Source organism: Sinohyriopsis cumingii, chromosome 15 (genome assembly GCF_028554795.1).
Source record: "Sinohyriopsis cumingii isolate HCF-2022 chromosome 15, ASM2855479v2, whole genome shotgun sequence".
Taxonomy (NCBI): Eukaryota; Metazoa; Mollusca; class Bivalvia; order Unionida; family Unionidae; genus Sinohyriopsis; species Sinohyriopsis cumingii.
In genome coordinates this window covers 71375790-71401795 of record NC_142975.1, presented here as the reverse complement: position 1 = coordinate 71401795, position 26006 = coordinate 71375790, and the positions used below count along the sequence as shown (strand labels likewise).

Here is a 26006-nt window from a genome sequence, read left to right as displayed (position 1 = left end):
AAACATTGCAACACACTCATAAATGCTGCTGAGAAAACTCTGTATATTACATACTTTAATCATGTAACCTACCAGTACATAATATTTTTAACAGTGTTTAAATCATCAATTAACACGAGCTGATACAATACTCATGTGAACACAAGCTCTTATTGGGGTAGGATTTCCATGCCTTTTAACTTTTTTTAATTAATCCACCACCTTTATTTGATTTGATTCAAACAACATAATAAAATAATACAAAACAGGTCTAATTTTAATTCATTGTGACAATTAGACAAACATGTCTGTAAATCTGCAAGTTGGAGATCAAAACAAATTAGGTTGCTGTGATGGTAGAATAACACTTTTCACTTCTGAATATATGAGAATACAAGAGGGCATCCCACATTTATGATGACTACTAAATCCAAATTAAGACAAATGACTAAAAAAACATGAATTTCACTTTACAAAACATATTTTGATTCCAATTTACCAGTAATCATTACCAACAAATACCACAATCTTGTTATTACAGTGTACTCAGAATTTTTTCTGTAAAGAAAATATAACAAAGATACAACTTCTTTTTAAAAGCTGTACATTTCATAATGCTGATTCAGACTTCTGGGCATTAACTACAATAAACAAGTAATATATCAATCCTTCATTTACCGGTTTTCATCATGATTTTCTTCCATTCAACAAACTGAGGCTAATTCTTTTAAGATTTTCCGGAAATAAAAATGGGTTAACAACTTACATTATCGTGGAAGTGGAGTATGCTGAAACAATCTTATCTTATACAAAATTAAGATAATAAAGCATAGCAACTCTGACTTCAGGATTCATGGTCTTAATTCAGCTGTTATGTATATTTAATTAATTTGTACTAGTTGATGATTATATCTAGACTGCAATGGCCTACCTGACTAGTAACACTTATTTTGTAAACAACATAATACATAGCTAATATCACCTCTCCGGTGGCCTAGTGGTTAAAGCATCCGCCTCAGATGCAGGAGGTCGTAGGTTCGATCCCTAGCTGAGTCATACCAAAGACTTATAAAAATGGTACTAACAGCTGCCTCGCTTGGCGCTCGACATTAAGAGGTTAATGTTAGGACTGGTCGGCCTGGTGTCTGGATAATGTGACTGGGTGGGACATCATGCTACATGTCTGTGGCATTATGCTCCAGTGCTAGACATCACTATAAACTGCCACACTGCAGACATTGTAGCGATATGACTGAAAAATTGTTAAAGCTACGTTAAAAAATCAAATCACACACACACAGCTAATATCTGTCATTGTAAATTATGTATTAAGATAATTATTAATTGTAAACATGTTTGTTTCAGTTTGAATTTTAAATACAGTATTAATTCTGACCTTAGAAGGTTCCAGAAACAAATTTTCCTTAAGTTGATAACATTTCCACAAAATGGTTCTTATTTGAGAGGATTTATTTATTGAAACTATTCAGTGGAATTACAAAGTACTCATTAATACTTCTTGAACTATATCACTATTTTGTTATTAATGTGAATTCATTCAAGGACATTTTGGATTATATCATTGTGATACATAGAAAATATTAACACATCACCACATTTCAGGTCATTAGCACATCACAACACATTCAAAATAGGAATTCTTTCAGATCATCACTGGAATTGATTTGGAACTCTATACTTTTGGACTTGTGATTTAACGTTTAGAATTATTTGGGATTTAATTCACAACACTAAGTTCTTTTTAAATTTTCATACCTTCTATTCAAGGGAAATAACTTATCTGCTGAATTTTACAAAAATTGTTGGTTTTCACTCTTTTCTGTTAGTTATTTTAAGACCAGAGTCTTAACAAGCTCCCATAGTACACCCCTTCTCAAAATGTAGAGTAAAAATTGTTGCTGTTGTTGTGGGGTTTAACACCATTTTTCAGCACATGATAGGCTATGCATGGTGGTCAGTATTAATGGTGGAGGAAGAATCTGGGAAAACCCCGGAAAGAACCACCGACCCATGAGAAGCTACTGGCAAGCTTTCTCACATGCCTACATTGGCCGAATCCGAGACTTGAACCCACACAAACAGAGGTGAGATGGCAGTGATCCGTAATGGAAAGCGCTTTAGACTACTTGGCCACTCGGGGCCCTGAGTAAAGATTGAAGTTCATCTGAAATATCTGTTCATCCAATAAATATTTGTTTCAACTTAAGACTTTTGAAAATTATCTATGATGAATTAACAGAACACAAAAGAACGATAGCATTAGCTGCAAACAATTCATACTTTATGTTTAAGTATTTCTCTAATCACAAAACGTAAAGGGCTTGTCTAAAATATCTGTCAAGAAGTACAGGGTGGGCTATTTTGTGAGACAATAAAATATTAAAACTATCTGCCATGACAATGTAGTAAACAGTTTTTCTGTTTTTGTTAGATTAACAGCACTTTTTAAAACTCATTAATGGTCATATCATGCCAAGGAAATGAAAGCAAAGTGTCTTTCCCAAGAACACGTCAAGGCAGTCAAGCCTGCTATTCTTGGATTACAAATCTGATACTGTACATATCCCAATACTTAAGATAAAAACTGAAATTTTGAGATTTATTGGTAAGTCTTCATGGGTAAGGACTCCTGCAGTGGCAAACATTTTGTTAGATACATGCATTTCTCTATTCATCCCTAGCAAGCACATATATGGATCCTGAGTGAGAATCTTGATACTTTTCAATTAAGACCCAGGGGCTAAGTTCCCTAGAGTGGGGAATGCCCAATCTAAACTCATAGGTTTATCATTGACCAAATTTCATGTGTCAAGTGTTATATCATGTAGGAGGTGTTCAAGACGTTACACATATTTAAAAACCATTTCAAAAGAATAATGGTGGTACTCCTACCAACATATTACTATAACAATTCATATCAGCTAATAAATTTAAATATCTGACATTTCCATCTAGAGGATAAAATAAACAATGAATGCTATCATACTTCATGCTTTGATTATACAGGCATTATAAATTACACCTAAAATACCATGAACTTTTCAACAGAACATGCATAAATCAAAGCTGGCATGATAATAACGACTATTGCAAATATGGATTTATATGCCATACTCAGTTATTGTCCATCAGTTGCAGAATTTATGGCACCCTTATAGCATAAAAAAAAGAAACCATTAAATAATCAAGCACCCTAGAGACCTGTAATATAAAGTTTATTATAAGGTTTTGTTAAAGTATCTTGCCGAATTGGCAATTCTGTATGAACAAACATTGTTAAAATATTGCATTTCTGAAAAAGCATTGTTAGTAAAAATGTCAAATCATGCTAATTTAGCATCATTAATGTTTTACAAATTTTAAATGCATTCAGCACATTACTGACGTGTTTAATGACTAGACTAATAATATAAAACAGAAATAATCCTGAAATGTAAAATAAATCTCAACCTAGTACGTTTTTACAATCAGCTTCCTTACAACACACTCATGAAAATATTGTCTCCTATGACATGCAATGAAATTGTGTAGGTAATATGAACCACAAAGTTGATTACTGCTACTAACAGAATGATGCTATGAAGTACTGCCACACAAGCGAGGTTCTCAAAACCCTCAATAAAAGAAAAATGGTCAGGAATACATGAAAATTAGGCAAGCAATTGGGAGAAAATATTAAACTCAATATAAACAAGGATACAGCTGATAACAGAAAAGCCAAAAGACAACTCTGATGATGAAAACACAATAACACTCATGAGACACAAAAACTGCACAAAGTCCAAGGAAACAAAACGATACATGTATTCCTATGATGGAAGTTGACTAATATAGACTGAGACATCTTTTTAATTGTAACCCTCCAGTTACTAATTGGCAAGGGAAATAATCCTCATCACTCATAGGTTCTTCATTAAGATATTGCCAACAATGTTAAAAAGAACCAAATATCAATATCATATTAACATTCATTTAATTTAATATTTTGTAAAAGTTAATCTTTTTAAAAAACTGTTTTCCCCCACATGAATGTCTCCTTGACCAGCAGCCACCCACTTTGTATAGCCCAAATCCCTTGTGATCAACATGTTTGTTTTCAAAACTACCCATGAAGGGAAGCTATGTCTCTACCTCAGATGGCATATTAGTGCAAAAACTGCCAAATTTACTTCTCTTGAGCAGACACGTACAGTTGGGAATCTCATTATCATTTGTTCTAAATCTAGCACAATGACATATTTGTTCCAAGATGCCAAAAATGTACCTAACTTTAATCAATAAGAATGTTGTTGTTCTTGTGGGGGTTTAACGCCATTTTTCAGCACACGATAGGCTATACATGGCAGCCAGTATTAATGGTGGAGGAAGAACCCGAGAAAACCTTGGAAAGAACCACCAACCTTCGAGGAGCTACTGGCAAGCTTTCTCACATACCCACATTGGCTGAATCCATGACTTGAACCTACGCAGACAGAGGTGAGATGGCAGTGATCTGTAATGGAGAGCGCTTTAGACCACTCGGCCACTCAGGGCCCCCTAATCGATGAGAAGAGGCAAGTAATCCAATTATCCTTACTCCTGTGTGCTCCTTAAATGTGCATCATAAGAAGTTTACTAGTGGAAACCCAGTTTTCACATAGCCATCCATTTGGGGAAGTAGAGATAACAATATTCTCAAGATGGCCATATTATGGGTAAATCTGCATTCTTTTCATTTAGGACCAACTAAACGCTGTAAGGACCAACTAAACGCTGTAAGAACTTTACTAATGTAAACCCCATGTCAAAATAGCCTTCCATTTCAGATGAGCATTTTCAAGATATCCACTATGGTGGCCATACAAACACATCAAAAGTGCACCATTTAATTTAGCACCAACAAGCCATTATATCAAGTCTTCTGGTTAAAACCCCATTTTGATAATGTCTTTCCGTGTTGGAAAAGTAACAATAACATGATTTTTCAAGATGGCTGCCATGGTGGCCATAATGAATATTAGATGCACCATTTCCACTTTCGAGTCAATCTGCCAGCATAAGAATTACTGGTGAAAGCACAAAGTCATATAGTCATCAAGCCATCTAGGAAAAGTGGTCATAATAGGATTATCCATATGACCACTGTGGTGGCCATAATGGAGGTCAGATTGACACCATTTTCATTTACAACCAAAGACATAATAAGTCTTTCTTTGAGTGCAAACCCCATGCTAATATGATCATTCATTCAAGAGAAGTAGCCACAACAACATTTTCAAGATGGCCACATATTGGATTGTCTTAGCAGCACCATTTTCATTTAGAACCAACAAAACATAAGAAATCTTGTATAAAAAAAATCCCATTTTCATAGGACTATCCATTCATGAGATTTTCAACATGGCAACAGTGGCAACTATACTGGATGTGCATGCAGCAGGATCATTTTCATTTAAAATGAAAAGGACATCACAAATCTTCTGGTGAAAACCACACGTCAATGTCTTTTTGTTCAGAGTGAGTAGCAATAAGATTTTCAAGATGGACACAAGATCAGCACCATTTTCATTTAGGACCAACTAGACATCAGAAGAAGTCTTCCTGTGAAAACATGATGATGTGACCATCAATTCAGGAAGAGTAGCATAAAATAAAATTTTCAAGATGGCCACCATACCTGCCATATTCGACATCAGATCGGCACAATTTCATTCAGAACCAACTAGACATCATAAGAAGCCTTCTAGTGAAAACCCCAAGTCAATATGTCAGGAGGTGTAGCAATAACAAGATATTCAAGATGGCTGCCATACTGGACATCAGAGAGGTACCATTTCTGTATATATTAACTAGACACCATAGGCAGTCTTTTAGCAAAACCCTATGTTCCTATGATTATCCAATGAGAATTAGTAACCATAACAAGATTTTCAAGATGGCTGCCATTGTGAAAGTTACAGACATCAGATCAGTACCTTTTATTTAGGGCCCACAAGGCATCACAAGAAAAGCCCTTGTTGATATACCATCCATTCAGTAGGAGTAGCAATAACAACATTTTCAAGCTTGCTCTTGTGTCAGTGATATTAAAAGTCTAAGGGACACAATTATCATATAGGACCAACCAGACCATAGGATGAATCTGTGAAAAGTTTCTTGGCAATCCTCCAGTTAATTTAGGAGCAGCAATAATAAAGTTATCTTAACAGACAGATGGATGATGGATGAGAGATGAAAGATCATCCTATTTGCTCTTCCATCTATGACAAATAGAGCTATATGTGATATGTTAGCCATCCTCCCACATGGATTATGTAATGTATTTCAAAGGGTACTAGACTAAACCCAGTCGATCGATTATCGCATGACAAGCTCACTTCATTGGTAAGAGTACAGAGCATTTGTGTAATACATGTAGCTAAATTACATTGTCAGTGGAGAAAGAAACTGTTGCAAAAAGGTTAACCTGTCATCAAACATCCCTCAGTTTACAAAGAAAAAATGAAATTCTAAAGAAAAAATTAAAATAATATACCTATGCTATTTAAATCAAAATATTAAATACTTACTGGTTGTTGTTGTTGTTATAGGGTTTAACGCCTTTTTTCAGCACAAGATACTATCATATACTATACATGGCAGCCAGTATTAATGGTGGAGGAAGAACACGGGAAAACCCTGGAAAGAACCACCGACCCACGAGAATCTACCGGCAAGCTTTCTCATATACCCACATTGAATATTTACTGGTAACATTCAGTTGGGCAAAAATCTTTCTTACCTTTTATCTAATTTTTACTCACATCTGTGTGATCCCTTCTAGAAAGACCAACCCCCTTTACCAAGCCAGTTTCCTGCTGCAGAAGGTGTGGCTTTAAAAGAGGGGGGACTAGTTTAACAAGTTCTGGGATGCCTAATGGAAAGTCCTGGGATATCAGGATATCCTGGAAAGTCCTGGGATATCAGGATATCCTGGCAATTCCTGGGATGTCAGGATATCCTGGCAAGTCCTGGGATATCAGGATATCCTGGAAAGTCCTGAAATATGAAGATAACCTGGTTCAGTTCTGGGTTCCTATACAAGGGATCTGGTACTATTTATAGAGTCACCTAATAATGGATTCCTGGACATCTTGTTCATTATTCCTCTTCACTATCAGTCTGACTCTTATTTCCCTGAGGTAAAGAAGTTAAAAAAGAAGAAACTGAAGTTGTTAACAAAGTGTTACAGAAATTAGTTTTGCAAGTAAGATCACGTTCTGCCATAGCATAATAGACATGCAGATCAGGGTCTGTCCTGTTTGTCCTACTGATTACTCCTAACAAACTGAACAGATCCAGTGCATTATGCGATGGCTGATATGGGTCTGTGCCGTTTGTGGCTGGACTCGTCTTATAAGTATAAATGGTATGTCTCAGCCCAAGACTCTCCTCTCTTGAAAGGAAGTGTCAGAGACTCTTTTGAAATTGCTGAAAAAGAATCAATTTGACAGAAGGTCTTCCAATACTGTCAAAAAAATGAAATGATTGTGGGAGAAAAGTAATACATTAAAATTCTAAGTACATGAGTGGGTCATTATCTCAGATATATATAGGTCCATAATTCATAGTCGTCCACTAGAAATGTCCAAAAGAATCAGCATGTTTTTGGTCAGCCTGGTTCATCAAGTGCGATATCTACAAACACCAAATAACAATAACAGAATAGGTATACAAATTTTGATTTATAGAAGTAAATGATTGGGTACCTGTTTGGAACCCTGGGTGGCAAACCCACCCCTATCCCCAGCAAGTACATTTAAACACTGGTGATAATGATATGATCTCGTACACTAAACACTGTTGCCAGAAACAGACCCAAATGACAAGAACAAAGCCATGCACAAAATCAAAAATAAATTGAACTGAAAACAAGATTACCATGACCTGCATGACCATGATCTATGCATTCAAAAAAAAAACTTTAAAAAAAAAACTATAAAAAAAAGTTAAAAACAATCAATGACTTGAAACCACTGCTAAACCGTATCAATTCAGATATTGATTCTGCACAAATAACCACTAGCGCTTTCTATGGAAGATTTCTAAATCTTCTGGTAAAACAAGACCTTTGTTTTCATGTCTAATTTTTCAGTCATATAAAAGAAATGTTTCCTCTTATGTTATAACACTGACTGGTTATCAAATGATGTGATTTATTTGATAACCTGTACAAAATAAAACATGCATATATTGGACAAACACATCAAGTTTCTAAGAGAATGAACAATCATCACTTTCATATAAAAAATGTTATGGATCCTTAGTTCTCATCTAATATTTCAATACATTATAATACAAATAATCACTCTTTCATGCCAATCGATACTGTGCATGGAGAGATGACTGATTGAAGAAAGTTGCTGGATTCATAGGTTCGATACTTTGTATCCCAGTGGCCTTAATACCAAGGCACTATTGTAAATATCTGTAATAACAAAATTGATACGTTGTGGATCCTTTATAAATATATAATTGTATGTATGACTCTTTGTCTCTACATTATTATTTCAATGACTCAGTTTTCATTAGAGACTCATGCAGACTTGTGTATCCCATCATATATATAAAATTGTTATGATGATGTCATTTATGATGTTATGTAATGATGTAATTGTTGTTTTAATATATAAAGACATCATCCGTATTTTTCACAGCATTTTCTGCCTGAAGAAGCATACAGTAAATTTACAACTAGTTGCACAGAATTATTGGCACTTGTGTTGTCTTTTTATCTCAATTCGGATTTTCATTTTAGATATCCCTGAAATCCAATAAAAGATTCCGCAAACATTTTTCAAACCAGTAAATATTTGCATGGCTTCTGAATACAGGCACTGTGCAGCTGATGACTGAATTGATAGGGTATTCTATTAAAATCATATAAATTATTCCTTCTCTTAAGATACAAGATATGCAACAAAATCAATTAAGATACAAGTGTATAAAACAAAATCAATTAAGATACAAGTGTATACAAGAAAATCAATTAAGATGCAAGTGTATACAACAATAACAATTAAGATACAAGTGTATACAACAATAACAATTAAGATACAAGTGTATACAACAATAACAATTAAGATCTTATTAATTTCACCATTTGGACAATAATTTCTCAATGCAAATCTCAGCTATCTAGGTTCCCAATGTAAATTTATAGTGATAACCAAAACTAAATCAAAGATCTAAATTTTGTTGGTAATCACAACACATTTTACATTTATTATTATTATTATTATTATTATTATTATTATTATTATTATTATTATTGTCACTGTTGTTGTTGCTGCTGCTGCAGCTGCTATTGTTGTATTTAAACCTCTGACTCTAAATCAGCAGTTACAGGTCTGAAGTGCAGTATCCAAGGTAGCTGGATTTAGAAGAAATATCCCAAGAGAAAGAGTTCTAATCATACTGTAGTGGTGGAGGAATTCCTTAAGATTATTTGAATTTTTATTTAGCAAAAATACATTTAAATCAGCCAAAGAAATCTATGCATTACAAAGAGTCCAGGTTGTTGTTGTTGTATTTAACACCATTTTTCAGCACAAGATAGGCTATACATGGTGGCCAGTATTAATTGGTGCAGGATTCTGTGGAACCCGGGAAAACCTGGGAAAGAACCACCGACCCATGAGAAGCTACTGGCAAGCTTTCTCGCACACCTATACTGAGCGAACATGACACTCAAACCAACACAGACAGAGGTGAGATGGCAGTAATGTGTAAGGGCTTTAGACTACTCGGCTGCTCGGGGCCCCCCAAAGTATCCAGATAAGAAAGGACTAATTAAAAATAACTATGCCAAGGAATACCTCTTTACATCCCCCTGGATTTGTCTACATTATGATATTCTAAATATAAACCTAATATTTAGGCAGTCATATGTAAGGTGATGTTGCTTTCAAGAATTTGTTGTAACTTCTGTTCCAGATTTAATTTACTATTAATTCATAACGAACACCATGCACTTATTTTTAAATTTATGAACATATCATTGGGAAAAAATGAAAATAAACATTGGTGTGCTCATCCATCTTAATAAAAATTATATAGCTTGATTTCATTTCAAAGTCCACAGCTTGTACACCATTTATTAGCTAGACAAAAACCACAATAAATGTCAAACAGTTCTACTGTAAGTGCATTCAGCTCCAATATAAATGACTTATTTTGTATGTATTATAAGACTGATTTCCACATCAAGGGAGATGACATTGTAACCACCCTTTCAACTGTATAGCAGAGTGACTTTCTACTAGGCGGTAAAGTAATTTTACCCCAAGAACATTGTCTTCAGACAACTCAATATATTTAAACTTGCACCATGTTACAAAATTTGTCCATAGGGTTTAAGACACTGTCCACGTGAGCTGATTCTAGGCATGTGGTCATTACACGCTGCATCACATCCATCTAATTCATAACCTGCACTATCACAAGCCGACAATTAATGGCCGCTTCCTTAATGATTGCCATCCCGGCAAAGACATGGTCACATGACAGAAGATGGACAGCAGCATAAATGAACCAGTCATCAAGTTTAAATCACACTGAATGCTTTTTGAAATTACACCTGTGAAATATCAGTACAGATGAATTATCCTAGATACCCCACCCCCCAAAAAAACCCACTACTGAGGGATGACCCAAACAATTTGATTATGAAATAAATAAAATCTGGACCTTATATATAGATGTGGATTATTGAACAATTTGTTTATACCAGTTTTGACCAAACTGATATATTTTTGTCAAAATTAATATTTCACTTATATTCAAAACATTAGTGCATTTTGTAATAAACTCATCTTTTGCATGATCACCCATGGATCAATGTTGTCTCTATCTGGGTGGGGGGGGTGGAGCAACAACCAAACATTGAGGTAACAACTTCAGTTACTGAACAACACTATTTCAAGTTTGCTGACAATTTACTATTATTTTTTCTGGCTCCCAAAGTCAGTGTTACAAAGAGTCCAGAGTGCATTATTAATATTATTATTGAGTGATACTCAAGTCTGCATTTCCATTTGTAAGAAATAATATTCACACAACTCACCAACATTTACAAATGTCGTGAAATAATCAGTCTCTTTTTGACATTGAAATGTCACAATTCATTGAAACAGTTTTGCCCATGAAAACTAAGCAAACAACAACTAAGTTTTCAATTAAAAAAACTTGATATTGTACAACCTTCATGCAAAATTTTAAATCAAGAGACAGTCCAAGTTGAAGTGGTTCCCATCCATACTGACTGCTCCAATGGCCTAGTGGTTAGAGCACCTGCCTCGAATGCAGGAGGTCGCAGATTTGAAGAAAAAAAGTCATACTAAAGACTTTAAAAAATGGTACTAACAGCTGCCTTGCTAGGTACTCAACATTAAGAAGTTAGTGTTAGGACTGGTCAGCCTGGTGTCAGGATAATGTGACTGGGTGGGACATCATGCTAGACATTACTATAAACTGTCACTGCAGACATTGTAGCAATATGACTGTCGTTGTTGTTGTTGTGGGGTTTAACGCCATTTTTCAGCACACGATAGGCTATTTATGGCTGCCAGTATTAATGGTGGAGGAAGAACCCAGGAAAACCCCAGGAAGAACCACCGACCCAAGAGAAGCTACTGGCAAGCTTTCTCACATAACCACATTGGCCAAATCCTAGACTTGAACCCATGCAGACAAAGGTGAGATGGCAGTGATCCGTAACAGAGAGCGCTTTAGACCACTCGGCCTTGGGGGCCCCGCGATATGACTGAAAAATTACTCAAGCTACGTTAAAAATCTAAATCACACACAGAGATATATAATCTGCAATATGCAATTAGATCTGGGTCAATATTGTATGTTTTATTTATAATTTGTAATAAACAGCATATAAGCACTGCAGACCCTAATCTATAAGTGCATTATAGGACGGCAGACTGAGTCTATGCTCTTTCACAGAGGAATGCACAAGGGTAAATGTACTATATTACTACAGAATATATAGAGGACACTTCTGTACTCAAGACATGAAAAGCATACAAGATAAAGACAAAGCTTAATAACTGAAAATTGCAGACAAAACTGTGATTTTATGCTTTATTATAGCAGCAAAACAAAAGGGGCAGAAAAATCTGACAATGTTGGCAATAGTCCCTAAAGGTTACAAAGAAAAACAAAATTGAAATGATCCATTGTTTTCATTTCCAAAATGTAACTCGTCTCCTGATGTCATTACAGGAAAGACCTCCATTATCTGGATCCAAATTATCACGTCCTGATGACCCTTTCTTCATTAATCACAATAATGGTCTAATTAAGCCTAACATAAAATGCCATGGATAAGGAGGATTTATATGGCCTAAGATTAAGAACAGTCTGTTGAGAACACAATTACATGACTTACCATATACTTGCTAAGAAGATGAGTCCAACTGCAAAATGCACAGACCCGGATCTGCCATCCCATAATGCAACAGCAGATCGGGGTCTATGCAGTTTGATAGGAGTAATCAGTAGAACAAACAATACAGATACTAATCTGCAGGTGCATTACACGACAGTAGATAAGGATGTTTGCTGTTGACGTTTTAACTCTACTTATAAGTGACTATATATGGCAATCAAATAGATGAATTCCCTGTATGCAAAGGAAGAGGTTTAAATTCTTGATGTATGTCACAACAGATGAATCCTTGTGGACAAAGCAACTGACAATAGGAACAAACTAGAATGATGATACAATCAAAGTAACAGACAAACTGGATTTTGTCCACGTTGTTGGAATAATGAAGAAATGAGTGAACATATGATACCGTTAGTGCATTCCAATTAACTGACAGAGAGTAAGACAAAATTGCTTGCTTGTTTTGGTTCTTTTTTTTGCCAGTCAATATCTCTCAAGCGTATAAAAAATATGTACTCAGTTTAATTTCAGATTTTTCTATTGACATAAATCCAAGGGGCCCTGAGTGGCTGAGTGGTCAAAAGCTTTCACCATTCCGGATCACTGCCATCTCACCTCTGTCTGAGTCGGTTTAAGTCTCAGGCTCGGCTAATGTGGGTACATGAGAAAGCTTGCCAGTAGCTTCTTGTGGGTCTGTGGTTCTTCCAGGCATTTTCCAGAGTTCACCTTAATTAGCATATCAAAAATATCAATTTCACTAACAATACAACTGCTACTACTACTAATAATAATAATAGCAAAGACTTTATTTAGTTAACTCAATTAGTTACAGAACTAATCTACCTTGAGGTCTTCTATCTGTTATGAACAATATATACAGTATATACAACATGATGTGAAGAATCTGGCTTGACACTAAATAACTAAGTGATTTTAAAAATCAAGTATCAAGCCAGGAACATAAACACAGGCATATGTGAACACATAAACATATATAAAATATCATCCCGTATTGAAAAATTCAACTGTGAAAATGATGCAAAATTACAGAAAAGCAGGCAGTATTTATTGTACTGGAACTATTCAATTTTCTAAAGATTTCATCCATTTGAGACACTGATTATGAAAAGAAAAAATACAAGGAGCCTGCCTTATGTCACTGGGAATGTTGTTCCATACCAGTGGACCAGTATATTGAAAACCTTTTTAAACAATTCCTTCTTTGGACTTGGTATAATGTAATTTTTTTTTCTAATAGACCTTAAATTTGGAGTTCCATCAGCATCTCTTTGGTGAAAGATATTGCTTAGATAGACAGGAATGTCTTTTCTGGATACTTTATACATCAATTTGGCCTTTCTATGAAATATTCTTTCATGTATTGTTAAAACCTTTATATTATTCATTGCATCCTGAAAATTGTCTATACTTTGATCTAGAATGAAATGGCAAGCCCTATTTTGGAGTCTTAAAAGTGTTGTTATGTTTGAATTAGAGGTATTACCCCAGATTACATTACAATAGTCCAGATATGGCTGAATATAACTTTTATAAAAGATGACCCTTTACTGAAGAGAATGTATGTTTTGATTTTCCTCAGTAGCCAAAGATAAGAATTAACCTTTTCTGAAACATGTTTAATGTGAATAGACCAAGTAAGATTGTTATCTATGAATACACCTTGAGAGGTCATATTAAGGCTCACATTGTCAAATAGAGCATGGAGTTTGTCGCTATCTAGTCTTGCTCGTTTTTGTTGTGTTGTAACAAGTAGGGCTTTCATTTATTCTGTATTTATGATCATATTGTTTTCCTTGCACCATGCTTTAAGTCTGTTGAGAGCATCTTGCAAGTTATTTTCAAGTACCGTTTTGATTTTACCCATCTCAGACAGTGTAGTATCATCTGCATAGAGGTCAGTGGAAGAAACTGAAGTTCCAATCTTAAGAGGTAAGTCGTTGATAAACAGAATGAATAACAGAGGTCCAAGGATAGGGCCCTGTGGTGTATGTGTGTGTGTGTGTGTGTGTGTGATTTTTCAGTCATATCGTTACGATGTCTGCAGTGTGGCAGTTTATATTGATGCCTAGCACTGAGGCATCATGTCGCAGACATGTAGCATGATGTCCCACCTAGTCACATTATCCTGATTCCAGGCCAGTCAGTCCTAACACGAACCTCTTGATGCTGAGCACTAAGTGAGGCAGCTGTTAGTACCATTTTTGTAAGTCTCTGGTATGATCCGGCCGAGGATCGAACCCACAACCTCCCACATCCGAGGCAGACTCTCTAACCACTAGGTCACTGGAGCAGTCGAGCCCTGTGGTGCTCCACAATTAATATTTTTACTTTCAGAAAGCTGACCATTTAAAGATACTTTTTGCACTCTAACAATTAATTAAGAAGTAAACCACTTTAAGGAGTTTTCACTGCATTGATAGGTTTTTAGTTTTTCTTCAAGATCAAAAGCATTACGAAAATCAACCATAATTGTGCCAACCATTTCTCCTTGATCTAACGCTTTCAGCCATTACAGAATCAAAGATACAAGTGCAGTTTCACAGGAGTGATTCTGCCGAAAGCCAGACTGATTATCATGAGTAAGATCATAAGTGCTCAAATAGTTGAGAAAAGAATCATGTACATGTTTTTCTAGTAATCTGGAGAGACAAGAAAGGATAGAGATGGGTCTATAGTTATTTACATCATCTTTTGTTCACGCTTTATGCAATGATTTAACCTTGGCAGTTTTCCATGTTTGTGGAAATTCATTAGACCTAATACTTTCATTGCAAATGAAAGCTGTACTCTCTAAAACTGCAGGTGCTCCATACCTAACGAAGTAATAAAATCCATCCAATTCACTTTTATCTGATCACTGAGAAGGTCACTATTTATATCACCTAGAATGTAAAATTCTTTCTCTTCCTTTGAAATTTTATCTACTTGAAGTTCAAAATATTCACTCCAATCAGTATGCGATGATGGGGGTCTGTATACAAAACCTACTAAGTAGGGCCTAGCTGCTAACGTTTTCATTCAAGGCAATGATATGTAATGACTTCTGTTCTCATACATGCATCTAGCATCACATTTAATTACCAATACTGGGTTGTTCCACTTCATGATCTTTACCTATGCAAATTAGCACAATGGGCTCAGCCACTACAGTCTTCAAACAGATCACAACACTACACTAGCTACTGTCAGCCAGTTAAGCAAAATGTGAAATGGTGGTTAATACCTGACCCCACTACTTATTAATCACCATTATTTAACCTATACCCCAAGGACAGTTTTACAAAAGCTCCAATCAGGGCTGTTTACCATTTATACATTCTACATGTTGTTGTTGTTGTTGTTGTAGAGTTTAACGCCATTTTTCAGCACAAGATAGGCTATATATTGCGGCCAGTATAAATGCTGGTGGAAGAACCAGGGAAAACCCCAGGAAGAACCACTGACCCACGAGAAGCAAATGGCAAGTTTTCTCACATACCCACATTGGCCGAGCCCGAAACTCAAACCCACGCAGACAGAGGTGAGATGGCAATGATCCGTAACGGTGAAAGCTTTAGACCACTCGGCCACTCGGGGCCCCCACTCTACATGTAACAGGCATACTGGAGCAACATTTTATTTCTTTCAAGGATATCTGAAAATTGTGTCTTTGGAAGTACAACCATGTCAGGGGATTTGGAAGTAAAAGAAATCATGTTCTTAGCATATCAAGCCATGCTATGGCAGGTATGCCCAATGTTGGATGTGGATTATGAATCAATGTTTTACTATAAATAGGGACTAAATCTGTCCCCAAAGGGGGTGGGCGAATGGCCAAGTGGGTATGTGAGAAAGCTTGCCAGTAACTTCTCATGGGTTAGTCCAGGTTCTTTCCAGGCTTTTCCTGGGTTCTTCCTCCACATTTATACTGTGTGGGTTAGGATAATCATTGTTTTACTGTATATGGGACATTATGATTTATATAATATATCAAGTTAGTATAACCAATACCCATTTTTTTTTTTTTTTTACAAATTTATGGCAACCATGTATTAACATTTTCTTTCTCTGCACAGATGAATCTACTAAATTAATTAGAGCTGCCTGGCCAAGAATTGTAAGTCTGAAATATTCCCACTGAAAGTTGGCAAATCTTGCTTGCTGGAATTTCTTGATATCACTCATAGCCATAATATAAATTACTGGACTGGAACCACAATTTTACCTTTCTTCTTCAACAGAGGTGATCTTGATCATGTAAAAGCTTGGCAATGCTTCTTCAAGTAAATTTCAGCATAATAAGTATTTAAATTCTGCCAAATATATATATCTGCAAATGGCTGACAAGCAAACATACAGCTCCTCCACTTTCATGCTAACAAATATGTATTTATTAGATCATAGTTTTGGATTAGTTATTTCTAAAGTGTAAAATGCACTGCAGTGATGACATTGTCACAAGCCATAGGTGATAATCACCTATGCTCCTGTGGATGCCTGTGCTGAGATTTCCTCACTTTTTATGAGTCTGCATAAACAAAAATATGGCATAACAACACAACATAACAATTTCCTACACCACAATAAAGTGCATATTTTATCGATTCACAAGCAACTTTGCTTGGAATAGAAACTTTGACTGGCTCATTAAAAAAATAAGGTCATACTCAGGCAGAAAAATGTACTGTAATTGCAGTAATTAGATAAGCATGTTTAATCCATATTCAGAAGAATAGAGGAAATCTCTACACAGGCAGCCATGGCTGATAAGGGTACATGGCAGATTATCATCAATGAATTGTAACAATCAAGTGGTAATCACAGATGAGCACATTTTGTGCTTTGAACTGCCAGAGATTTAACCGCCAAGGTATGCATGGCGTCATATAGTCTAGCATGGAATGCTAAAATACTTTTTCAATGGCTGCTTCTTAATTAACTGTTTTAATCACATTTATAATCTGATTTTTAATAGTGTTCAATATTTTACTTTACTGACTATCTTCTAATGTTAAATCTGATTTTGAATAGTGTTCAATATTCTACTTTATTGACTGTGTGTACTAATGTTAAATCTGATTTTGAATAGTGTTCAATAGTCTTCTTTACTGACTGTCTTCTAATGTTAAATCTGATTTTGAATAGTGTTCAATATTCTACTTTATTGACTGTGTCTTCCAATGTTAAATCTGATTTTGAATAGTGTTCAATATTCTACTTTATTGACTGTGTCTTCCAATGTTAAATCTGATTTTGAATAGTGTTCAATATTCTACTTTATTGACTGTGTCTTCCAATGTTAAATCTGATTTTGAATAGTGTTCAATATTCTACTTTATTGACTGTGTCTTCCAATGTTAAATCTGATTTTGAATAGTGTTCAATATTCTACTTTATTGACTGTCTTCTAATGTTAAATCTGATTTTGAATAGTGTTCAATATTCTACTTTATTGACTGTGTCTTCTAATGTTAAATCTGATTTTGAATAGTGTTCAATATTCTACTTTATTGACTGTCTTCCAATGTTAAATATGCTGCAGCTCCTTTAGAACAGACTAGAATTCTATGTGAAACTGACCAGAAATGCCACATTAAGAAAGATCACTTTCATTCCAAACAACCTAATTCAGCCTAAAGAGCGCTTTCATTCCAGATAACACCTGTATGTAATGAACATAATTAATCTAACACAACCAAAAGAGTACTTTTATTCCAAATAGCACCTATATGCAATGAACAGAATCTAATGCAACCTAAAAAGAACTTTCATTCCAAATAACACCTATATGTAATGAACAGAATTAATCTAATGCAACCAAAAGAGTACTTATATTCCAAACAACACATATGTAATGAACAGAATTAATCTAATGTAACCTAAAGAGTACTTTTATTCCAAATAACACCTATATGTAATGAACAGAATTAATCTAATGCAACCTAAAGAGTATTTTTATTCCAAATAACACCATATGTAATGAATAGAACTAATCTAATGCAACCTAAAGAGTACTTTTATTCCAAATAACACCTATATATAATGAATATAATTAATCAAATGCAACCTAAAGAGTACTTTTATTCCAAATATCACCTATATGAAATGAACAGAATTATTCTAATGCAACCTAAAGAGTACCTGTATTCCAAATAACACATATATTTAATGAACAGAATCTAATGCATCCTAAAGAGTACTTGTATTCCAAATAACACCTATACGTAATGAACAGAATTAATCTAATGCAACATAAAGAGTACATGTATTCAAAATAACATCTATATGTAATGAACAGAATTACTCTAATGCAACCTAAAGAGTACTTTTATTCCAAACAACACCTATATGTAATAAACAGAATTAATCGAATGCAACCTAAAGAGTATATTTATTCCAAATAACACCTATATGTAATGAAGAGAATTAATCTAATGCAACCTGAAGAGCACTTTCATTCCAAATAACACCTATATGTAATGAATATAATTACTCTAATGCAACCTAAAGAGTATTTTTTATTCCAAATAACACCATATGTAATGAACAGAATTAATCTAATGCAACCTAAAGAGCACCTTTATTCCAAATAACACCTATAGGTAATGAACAGAATTAATCTTAAATGCAACCTAAAGAGTACTACTGCTGAAAAGGCAACATGTTTCAAATACCAGAACAGAATTAAACATTAATTTTAGTTAACACTATACACACTTATAATATAAACTGTGTACTCTGCTAAAATGAGAAATCTGAAGAATTGTTTTAAATAAAAATTACATGAATAATGAAAGATTGGTGATTGGAAACCATAATCCTACATAGTACAAATTTCCCAAAATACTCATTTCACAATTAAAAAAATTTGATCACTGGGATGAGGACTCCAAAATTTTACTGTTTGAATCATCTTTGTTTTGATAAGAAGCCAACATCCCAATTACTTGTGCTACTCTTGTCATGGTAGAAATACTGTATGTGCATAGTCAGATGGGTATTTTATATACGATATGGTAAGCATGCAGCCCTTGCATTTACTCAGAAAATCAATGCTAAGGAACTTGCAATTACATTGCATTCAATCGTTTACATCTGCAAGTCACCAATCAAGTGGCCTGTAAACAAAAGGGGAAATTTAAAGATAAATTGGCAGAAATTGGCCAGACATCAGTTCATGCAGCAAGCTTCAGGAGTTAGTCAAGTGCAGAATGAACCACAGCTGCTACAGTTCAATTAAGTCAGTTTAACTGTTCTCAGCCTCAATTGCAGAACCATACAATGCTACAGTGTAGAGAGGTCAAATCAAGAAATTTAAGGTATTCTGTTCTAAGTTTACTTCAAGTCATTAGGATTTTCGCTGAAACAAATTTTTAAAAGTACGATGAACTCATCACAACTTATACAGTAAAGAATAAAACAGCATTACCTTCTCAATGGGACTAAGCTATGTACACCATAAAAAGATACCAGCATCACTCCACGTTTACAGAAAGGCATATTGTTTGCATGCTTAGTTCTACATTTATCAGTAGAAGTGTGTGCATTTGTCTGTATGTGTGTGTTTACTATATACTTGTGCATGAAACATGGAGACTTGTTGGCGAAATAATTTTCCTTTTTTCTCAAATATTTTGACATGTGAAAAATATATCCTTATATTTTCACATGAAAATAAAATATTTCCCATCATGCAATGCAATGCCTGATTGTGAGTGTAATATTATGTAGCACTTGCAAGCAGCCGTTTACAATAATGCAGAAGGAAAATAACACTTGCAAACTGCCATGTACAATTTGCATCAATGAAGAATACAGTATATATGGATAGAATTATGAAAGTAGCACTTACAAGCAGACATTTACAATACTGCATCAAGAAAGATTAGAAAATACGCGCATAGAATTATGGCAGTAATCCCCCTCCATAAAAGAGTACCTTGTGAGCTAGAACAAATAAATAAAAACTGCCATATATTTCAAACATGGAGATTAATTTTTGATAATTTGATCAGATGTCATTTGCATCTCAATGAAGTTATTTCCCTTACTTCCGTTACAACAAGAACAAAAACCCATTCTGATGCATTGCTCAATTGAACTTGCATTGTTTTCAGATAGGGTCAAAGAGTTTACAAAATGGCAAAAATGTAATTTACTGTGACAGATTATGTCAACCAAATCCTACCACTTTCTCAAGTAATTTTCACATCATATAATAAATATTATCATCTTAAGACAGCTCTGGCATTCCATATATGAAAGTGAGGTGAAATTATGAGATGGGGGTGGGGGAGCATGTTGTGCCAAAGAATGAGTTTAATCTTCTAAACTTTAATTCTGGAGCAAGTTTACTTTTCATACTAGATGTATTTCATTTATTGTAACTCATGTCACTCATTAAAATATGTTTTTGCTGCCACACAATGAAATATATCTGGTATTAACTTAGGTTTGTCCATCCATCCAAACTCCCATATTTGATTTGGGACTGCATAAGTAAATGCAGATATTTTTTAGTTCGCTTTTTGTTCAGAAATTAAGGTTATTATGACAAGTGACAACATTTAATCCCAGAAGTGAAGATCTTAAAGGAGCTGACTTTGTGTGTGGAAAAATGTCACACTACCTCAATAACATCAACATTTCGTGTTTTTATGGAAAAATGTCACACTACCTCAATAACATCAACATTTCGTGTTTTTGTGGAAAAATGTCACACTACCTCAATAACATCAACATTTCGTGTTTTTGTTTAATCATGAACTGCATTGAGTTAACGAACAGATTGAAGATACAGCCAGACTGGAAACAACAATTATATAAAACAGTAAAGAATATAAGAATTAAGCTGTTCCATTTACTGCTTTTGTTTCAAAGGTTGCAATGCACAAAGTTATAATCAAAGATATCTCTAGAAAGGACACAGCATCAATAAAATGTCATCATGCTGAGCTGTCAATTATGTTGCCCAAATCTGCAGTTTCTCTTACCTGCACCATAATTTTCCTGTCTTTAAGAGCTGTTGAATTCAGAAGGGCTCAAAATGGATTCCTGTCAAAGTTTCAGACATGCAATGTTTCAGAACAGAAAGGCGCTTGAAACAAAATTCTTCCCTATGCTGTACATGTGGAAGCAAACTTCAAGTGTCAGATGCATCAGTCCGTACTAATTACCAAACAAACAAGCATTATCAGTATTGACACAATTAATGCATGTAACCATAACACACCAATTTTTTGTACATTTAAAAAACTAAACTACAGGGAACAGGAGTTTTTAAACTATGATGGACAAAAAGGAGACATAGCTAAACCAAAAAAAAAATCATGCCCCCACTTGCAAGGGTCACATGTTTTGAACAGGTTTTGTTTATAAACTTGTCAAGTAAAGCTAAATGGCAAAAAGAAAACAACAAATGCTAAAACCTTTGGTACTTTTGTAAGTACCCCACCCACATCTGATAGGATTTCATCCATCTAATACACCCTTTGTGGAAGGACAATGATATTTCACATTGATTTAATTATAACACTATTCCAAACAAGAGCACCTGAAAATTGAAAGGTATTTTTGAATGACCTTTCTTGAAATTGTGACCTTTAAAAGATTTGAGATTTGGGGTATCTGAATGGATTGTCTTATACATCATTGCTGCAGCTTTTCTCAAGAAAATCCTTTAATGCATGGAACCAGTAAAACTTTGATTGCAAGCACTACATTACAAATATTATTTCAACATCTGCTGCCATTCACCAAGCATTATTTACCATAAAATCAACAAATGGATTTGGATCAAAACAATACAATCATTTAAAACATAATCTGTCACCAATACAAATTGCAATAAGATCAGTTAAAACATTATTAAATTTTTTGTATTTTTAAGCATCTGTTGTTGTTCAAAAACACTATTGACCATCTGAAAATCATTTACACATGGTTATTAAAACATATGGGCTAAGCAATATTTTCAAAACTCTCTACCCATGATTTATCTCTGATGGCTTGTACCTTCTGGAAAAGAACAATTAATGCAAAATTGATTACGATTATAAGACAGAGATGGTAGAGGAGAATGGAAAGATTAAGGGAATGTCAACTCTTGAGCTCTTTTTATCAGAACCTTAAATACATTATTGGCTATATCATGCCTAGGAAATGAGAGCTGAGTCAATTTTCCCAAGGACACATTGGCAGATGGTCTGGGTAGGCATCACACCTACAACTTATTACTCAAACACTCAACCAACTGTGCTCATCAGATGTAAAAAGAATTCTTCAGGTATATTACACCCAGGATTTTCACAGCTGGGACTTCAACTTCATTGCCTAGCTGTCATGGCATTTTAAACATGGTCAAGTCTCTTCTGATAGGACCCTCTGTATGAGAGGAGTCATTTTCTTGCACTAAACTGTTAACATTTAACATATTATTATATGCTCATTTTTTCGCCAGTTAACTTTACATTGTCAGAATCGTGCAATATTACCCGATACTGAACCCGCGCGCCAATACACATATAGTATTCATGAACTACTTTCTATTGTACACTCGCATAAGAGGTGCTTTACGTTGTGGTTGTTTAAATTTATTTCTGAATGAACTAAAACAGATGTTTCATGGACTGCCACATACCAACTGCTTTGGCACATTCCGCACTGATACAATGTTTCGGATTTAGGCTAGCTACATTATACAACTGACGCAAGAAAGGGTCCTTACAAATAACATACAAGAGACAAGTCATATACTGTCTTCTTTAGCTGGTGATAAGAATGGCAAACAAATATACTTACAGTTTTATATCCTGAATTTCCTCAAAATGTACTTTCTTAGTTCTACAAATCCAAATTACATGAGCCATGTCACAGGTTCTCAATCTTGATTACACATTTCGAAATTGTACTGTAATTTTGATCATAAGTGCAATTGCATCCTCCTTACTGCACTCAAAATGAAATAAGTATTAAATTCTATAGATCTTTTTGATAATTGCAATTGAAAGACTTCATATTTTTCCCACATTATGATTTCAAACATTCAATGACAGAAACAGAAACACATTTGCAGCTGTCAACACGCTTCTCCCTAGCTGCTTCAATCACATGTATTTCATGTGGAATTGTTGCATACAAATCCAGTCCATAATCACAAAATTTTGTAGAATCGAAAAAAATACCAAAATCTGCTCATTCCAGATCAAATGGAAAAGTTGTTGCAATGCACATTCATTCACAATATGACTCCAAATTTCAATTTTAACTAGACACTCCATTTTCTTTCGAAAGTTATGTTGAGCACACGATTAAGTTCAAATTTATCTGGGCAGAGTTATGTGCACAGTAATAATGTTGTTGTTGTGAAATGATGAATATGTGCTTGAGTATTTAGTTTGGAATGCGGCATACATTTTGTTACTTTGTTTCATGTAGTGTATTTTGTTATATAATTAAGCATTAGTTAGAATTAAAAAAATAGCATATAATAAAGAGGTTACTGCACTTGTATGGCAAAATATGAACTCGTTTTGTCGGATGGATATACTGCACTCCCAAGGTCGTGCAGTATTTACATCCAAAAAACTCGTTCATATTTCCCCCATACAAATTCAGTAACCCTTAAATATTTTTAATGCAATGAAATATTGGATTTAAATGATGCCAACTTAATGCCATAAAAACACAATGTAGAATAATATCCCAAGTAAAATACTGGGTTTAATGATGCCAAATTAATGTCCATAATACACAATGTAGAATAATACATCAAGTATACTATTGGGTATAGTGAAACTAAAATAATGCCCATACAATACAATACAATGTAGAATAATACAAGTATAATATTGGGTATAGTGAAACCAAAATAATGTCCATAATACACAGTGCAGAATAATAATACAACAAGTATAATATTGGGTATAGTGAAACCAAAATAATGCCCATAACACACAATGCAGAATAATAATACAACAAGTATAATATTGGGTATAGTGAAACCAAAATAATGCCCATAATACGCAATGCAGAATATTACAACAACTAAAAAAACAGTCTCTGAAAAGAAGTCATTTAAAGTTGTATTTTTAGTAACAGTGACCATTATGTCCAATTTGCATCATACATATAAATCTGAAATCCTTTTCAGGAAGAATGCATTCTGTAAAGTGTGGTCAAATTCTCCCAGGCAGATTTTTAAAACTTACTACATTGGAAACTTTCTTGAAAGACCATCCCTTCTGCCAGAACATAATGGTCTCTCAAGACAAGTCGTCTCTCATAACAGGTCATAATATTATATAATCAATAAATATGTACATGGAGAACCTGGTCTCTCAAGACAGGTGGTCTCTCATAGCAGAGATCTCTCAAGACAGGTTTTACTGTATTAGAATGTTTGTATGCTTTGAAACAGTGACCATATTCGATGGTAGATTGGCACCAGTTGTATAAATATGACAACCTTCAATGCTGGGATGCTTTCTGTCAAATTTGGCCAATTTTCTGTCAATCATTTCTTGTGACAAGACATTTAACAGATATGCATATTTTAATTACAGCTGCTCTATTTGGTGGCAGATCTGCATCAATGTACAACTTTGAAAAGTGTTCATCCCAGAATGCTGTCAAATTTGGTCAAATTTTGTTGAGTGGTTTTCATGCAGAAGTTATTAAATGTTAATTATTTTTAGTAATTATGACTATATTTGATGGTAGAACGGCATCATGAAATTTGAAAGGTTTTCATTCCAGGATGTTTCAGTCAAGGTTGAATAAATCCTATAAAATGGTTCTGAACAAGTTATTTAAAGAGTGTTCCATATTTAGTTGTTGTTGTAGGGTTTAATGCCATTTTTCAGCACAAGATAGGATATATATAGCGGCCAGTATAACTGGTGGAGGAAGAATCCGTGAAAACCCTGGAAAGAACCACCGACCCACGAGAAGCTACTGGCAAGCTTTCTCAAATAACCACATTAGCCGAATCCAAGACTCGAACCCACACAGACAGAGGTGAGATGGCAATGATCCATAACGGTGAGTGCTTTAGACCACTCGGCTCCATATTTAGTAATGATGGGCATATTGGATAGCAAATTGGCTTTTTTATGCAAAACTTGTTAGTATTCACAATATGATGCTTTTGTCAAAGATAAAAATTCTGTTTAGCAGATTTGGTGATAAATTAGCCACTTAGTTTTTCTATCTTTATTCAAGGCAGCCATATCAGCACCATCAATACAAACTTAAAAGGCCTCTCTGTCAGGATTGATTGACACTAATTTTTAAAAAGAAGCTGAAAAAATAGCAACTGTTGATGGATGACACAAGCCAATGGACCATACCATACGTTAACCAAGTGAGCAAAAATCACAGGTTACAGAAAATGATGTATACCATTGATACCATATTAAACAAAACATTTTTAAAAAAATTTAATGTACTTACTTGTAACTCTTCAGCGTCAAAGCAGTGTCACATCTGTAACAGAAACAATAGTTCTTTTCACATATGGAACAAAGTACACTTTAAAGTAAGCCCAACACATGTCATTACAACAGAACAGTTTGAAAAAGATGAATTT

At 34.5% G+C, this 26006-nt stretch overlaps 1 protein-coding gene and 1 long non-coding RNA gene across 9 annotated transcripts in view; one reads left to right on the top strand and one right to left on the bottom strand.

The window, feature by feature from the left end:
• Positions 1-26006, bottom strand: part of LOC149782047 (rap1 GTPase-activating protein 1-like) — a 435320-nt gene that overhangs the window by 205184 nt on the left and 204130 nt on the right. For all 8 annotated transcript variants that reach the window (XM_089933464.1, XM_089933461.1, XM_089933463.1 and 5 more), the window contains one exon: positions 25871-25903. In XM_089933464.1, the coding sequence (XP_089789590.1) occupies positions 25871-25903 (33 nt within the window). The remainder of the gene's footprint in view (positions 1-25870; positions 25904-26006) is intronic.
• The window catches only part of LOC149782048 (uncharacterized), a 202569-nt gene that overhangs the window by 8951 nt on the left and 167612 nt on the right, over positions 1-26006 (top strand). The gene's annotated exons all lie outside the window — the stretch shown is intronic.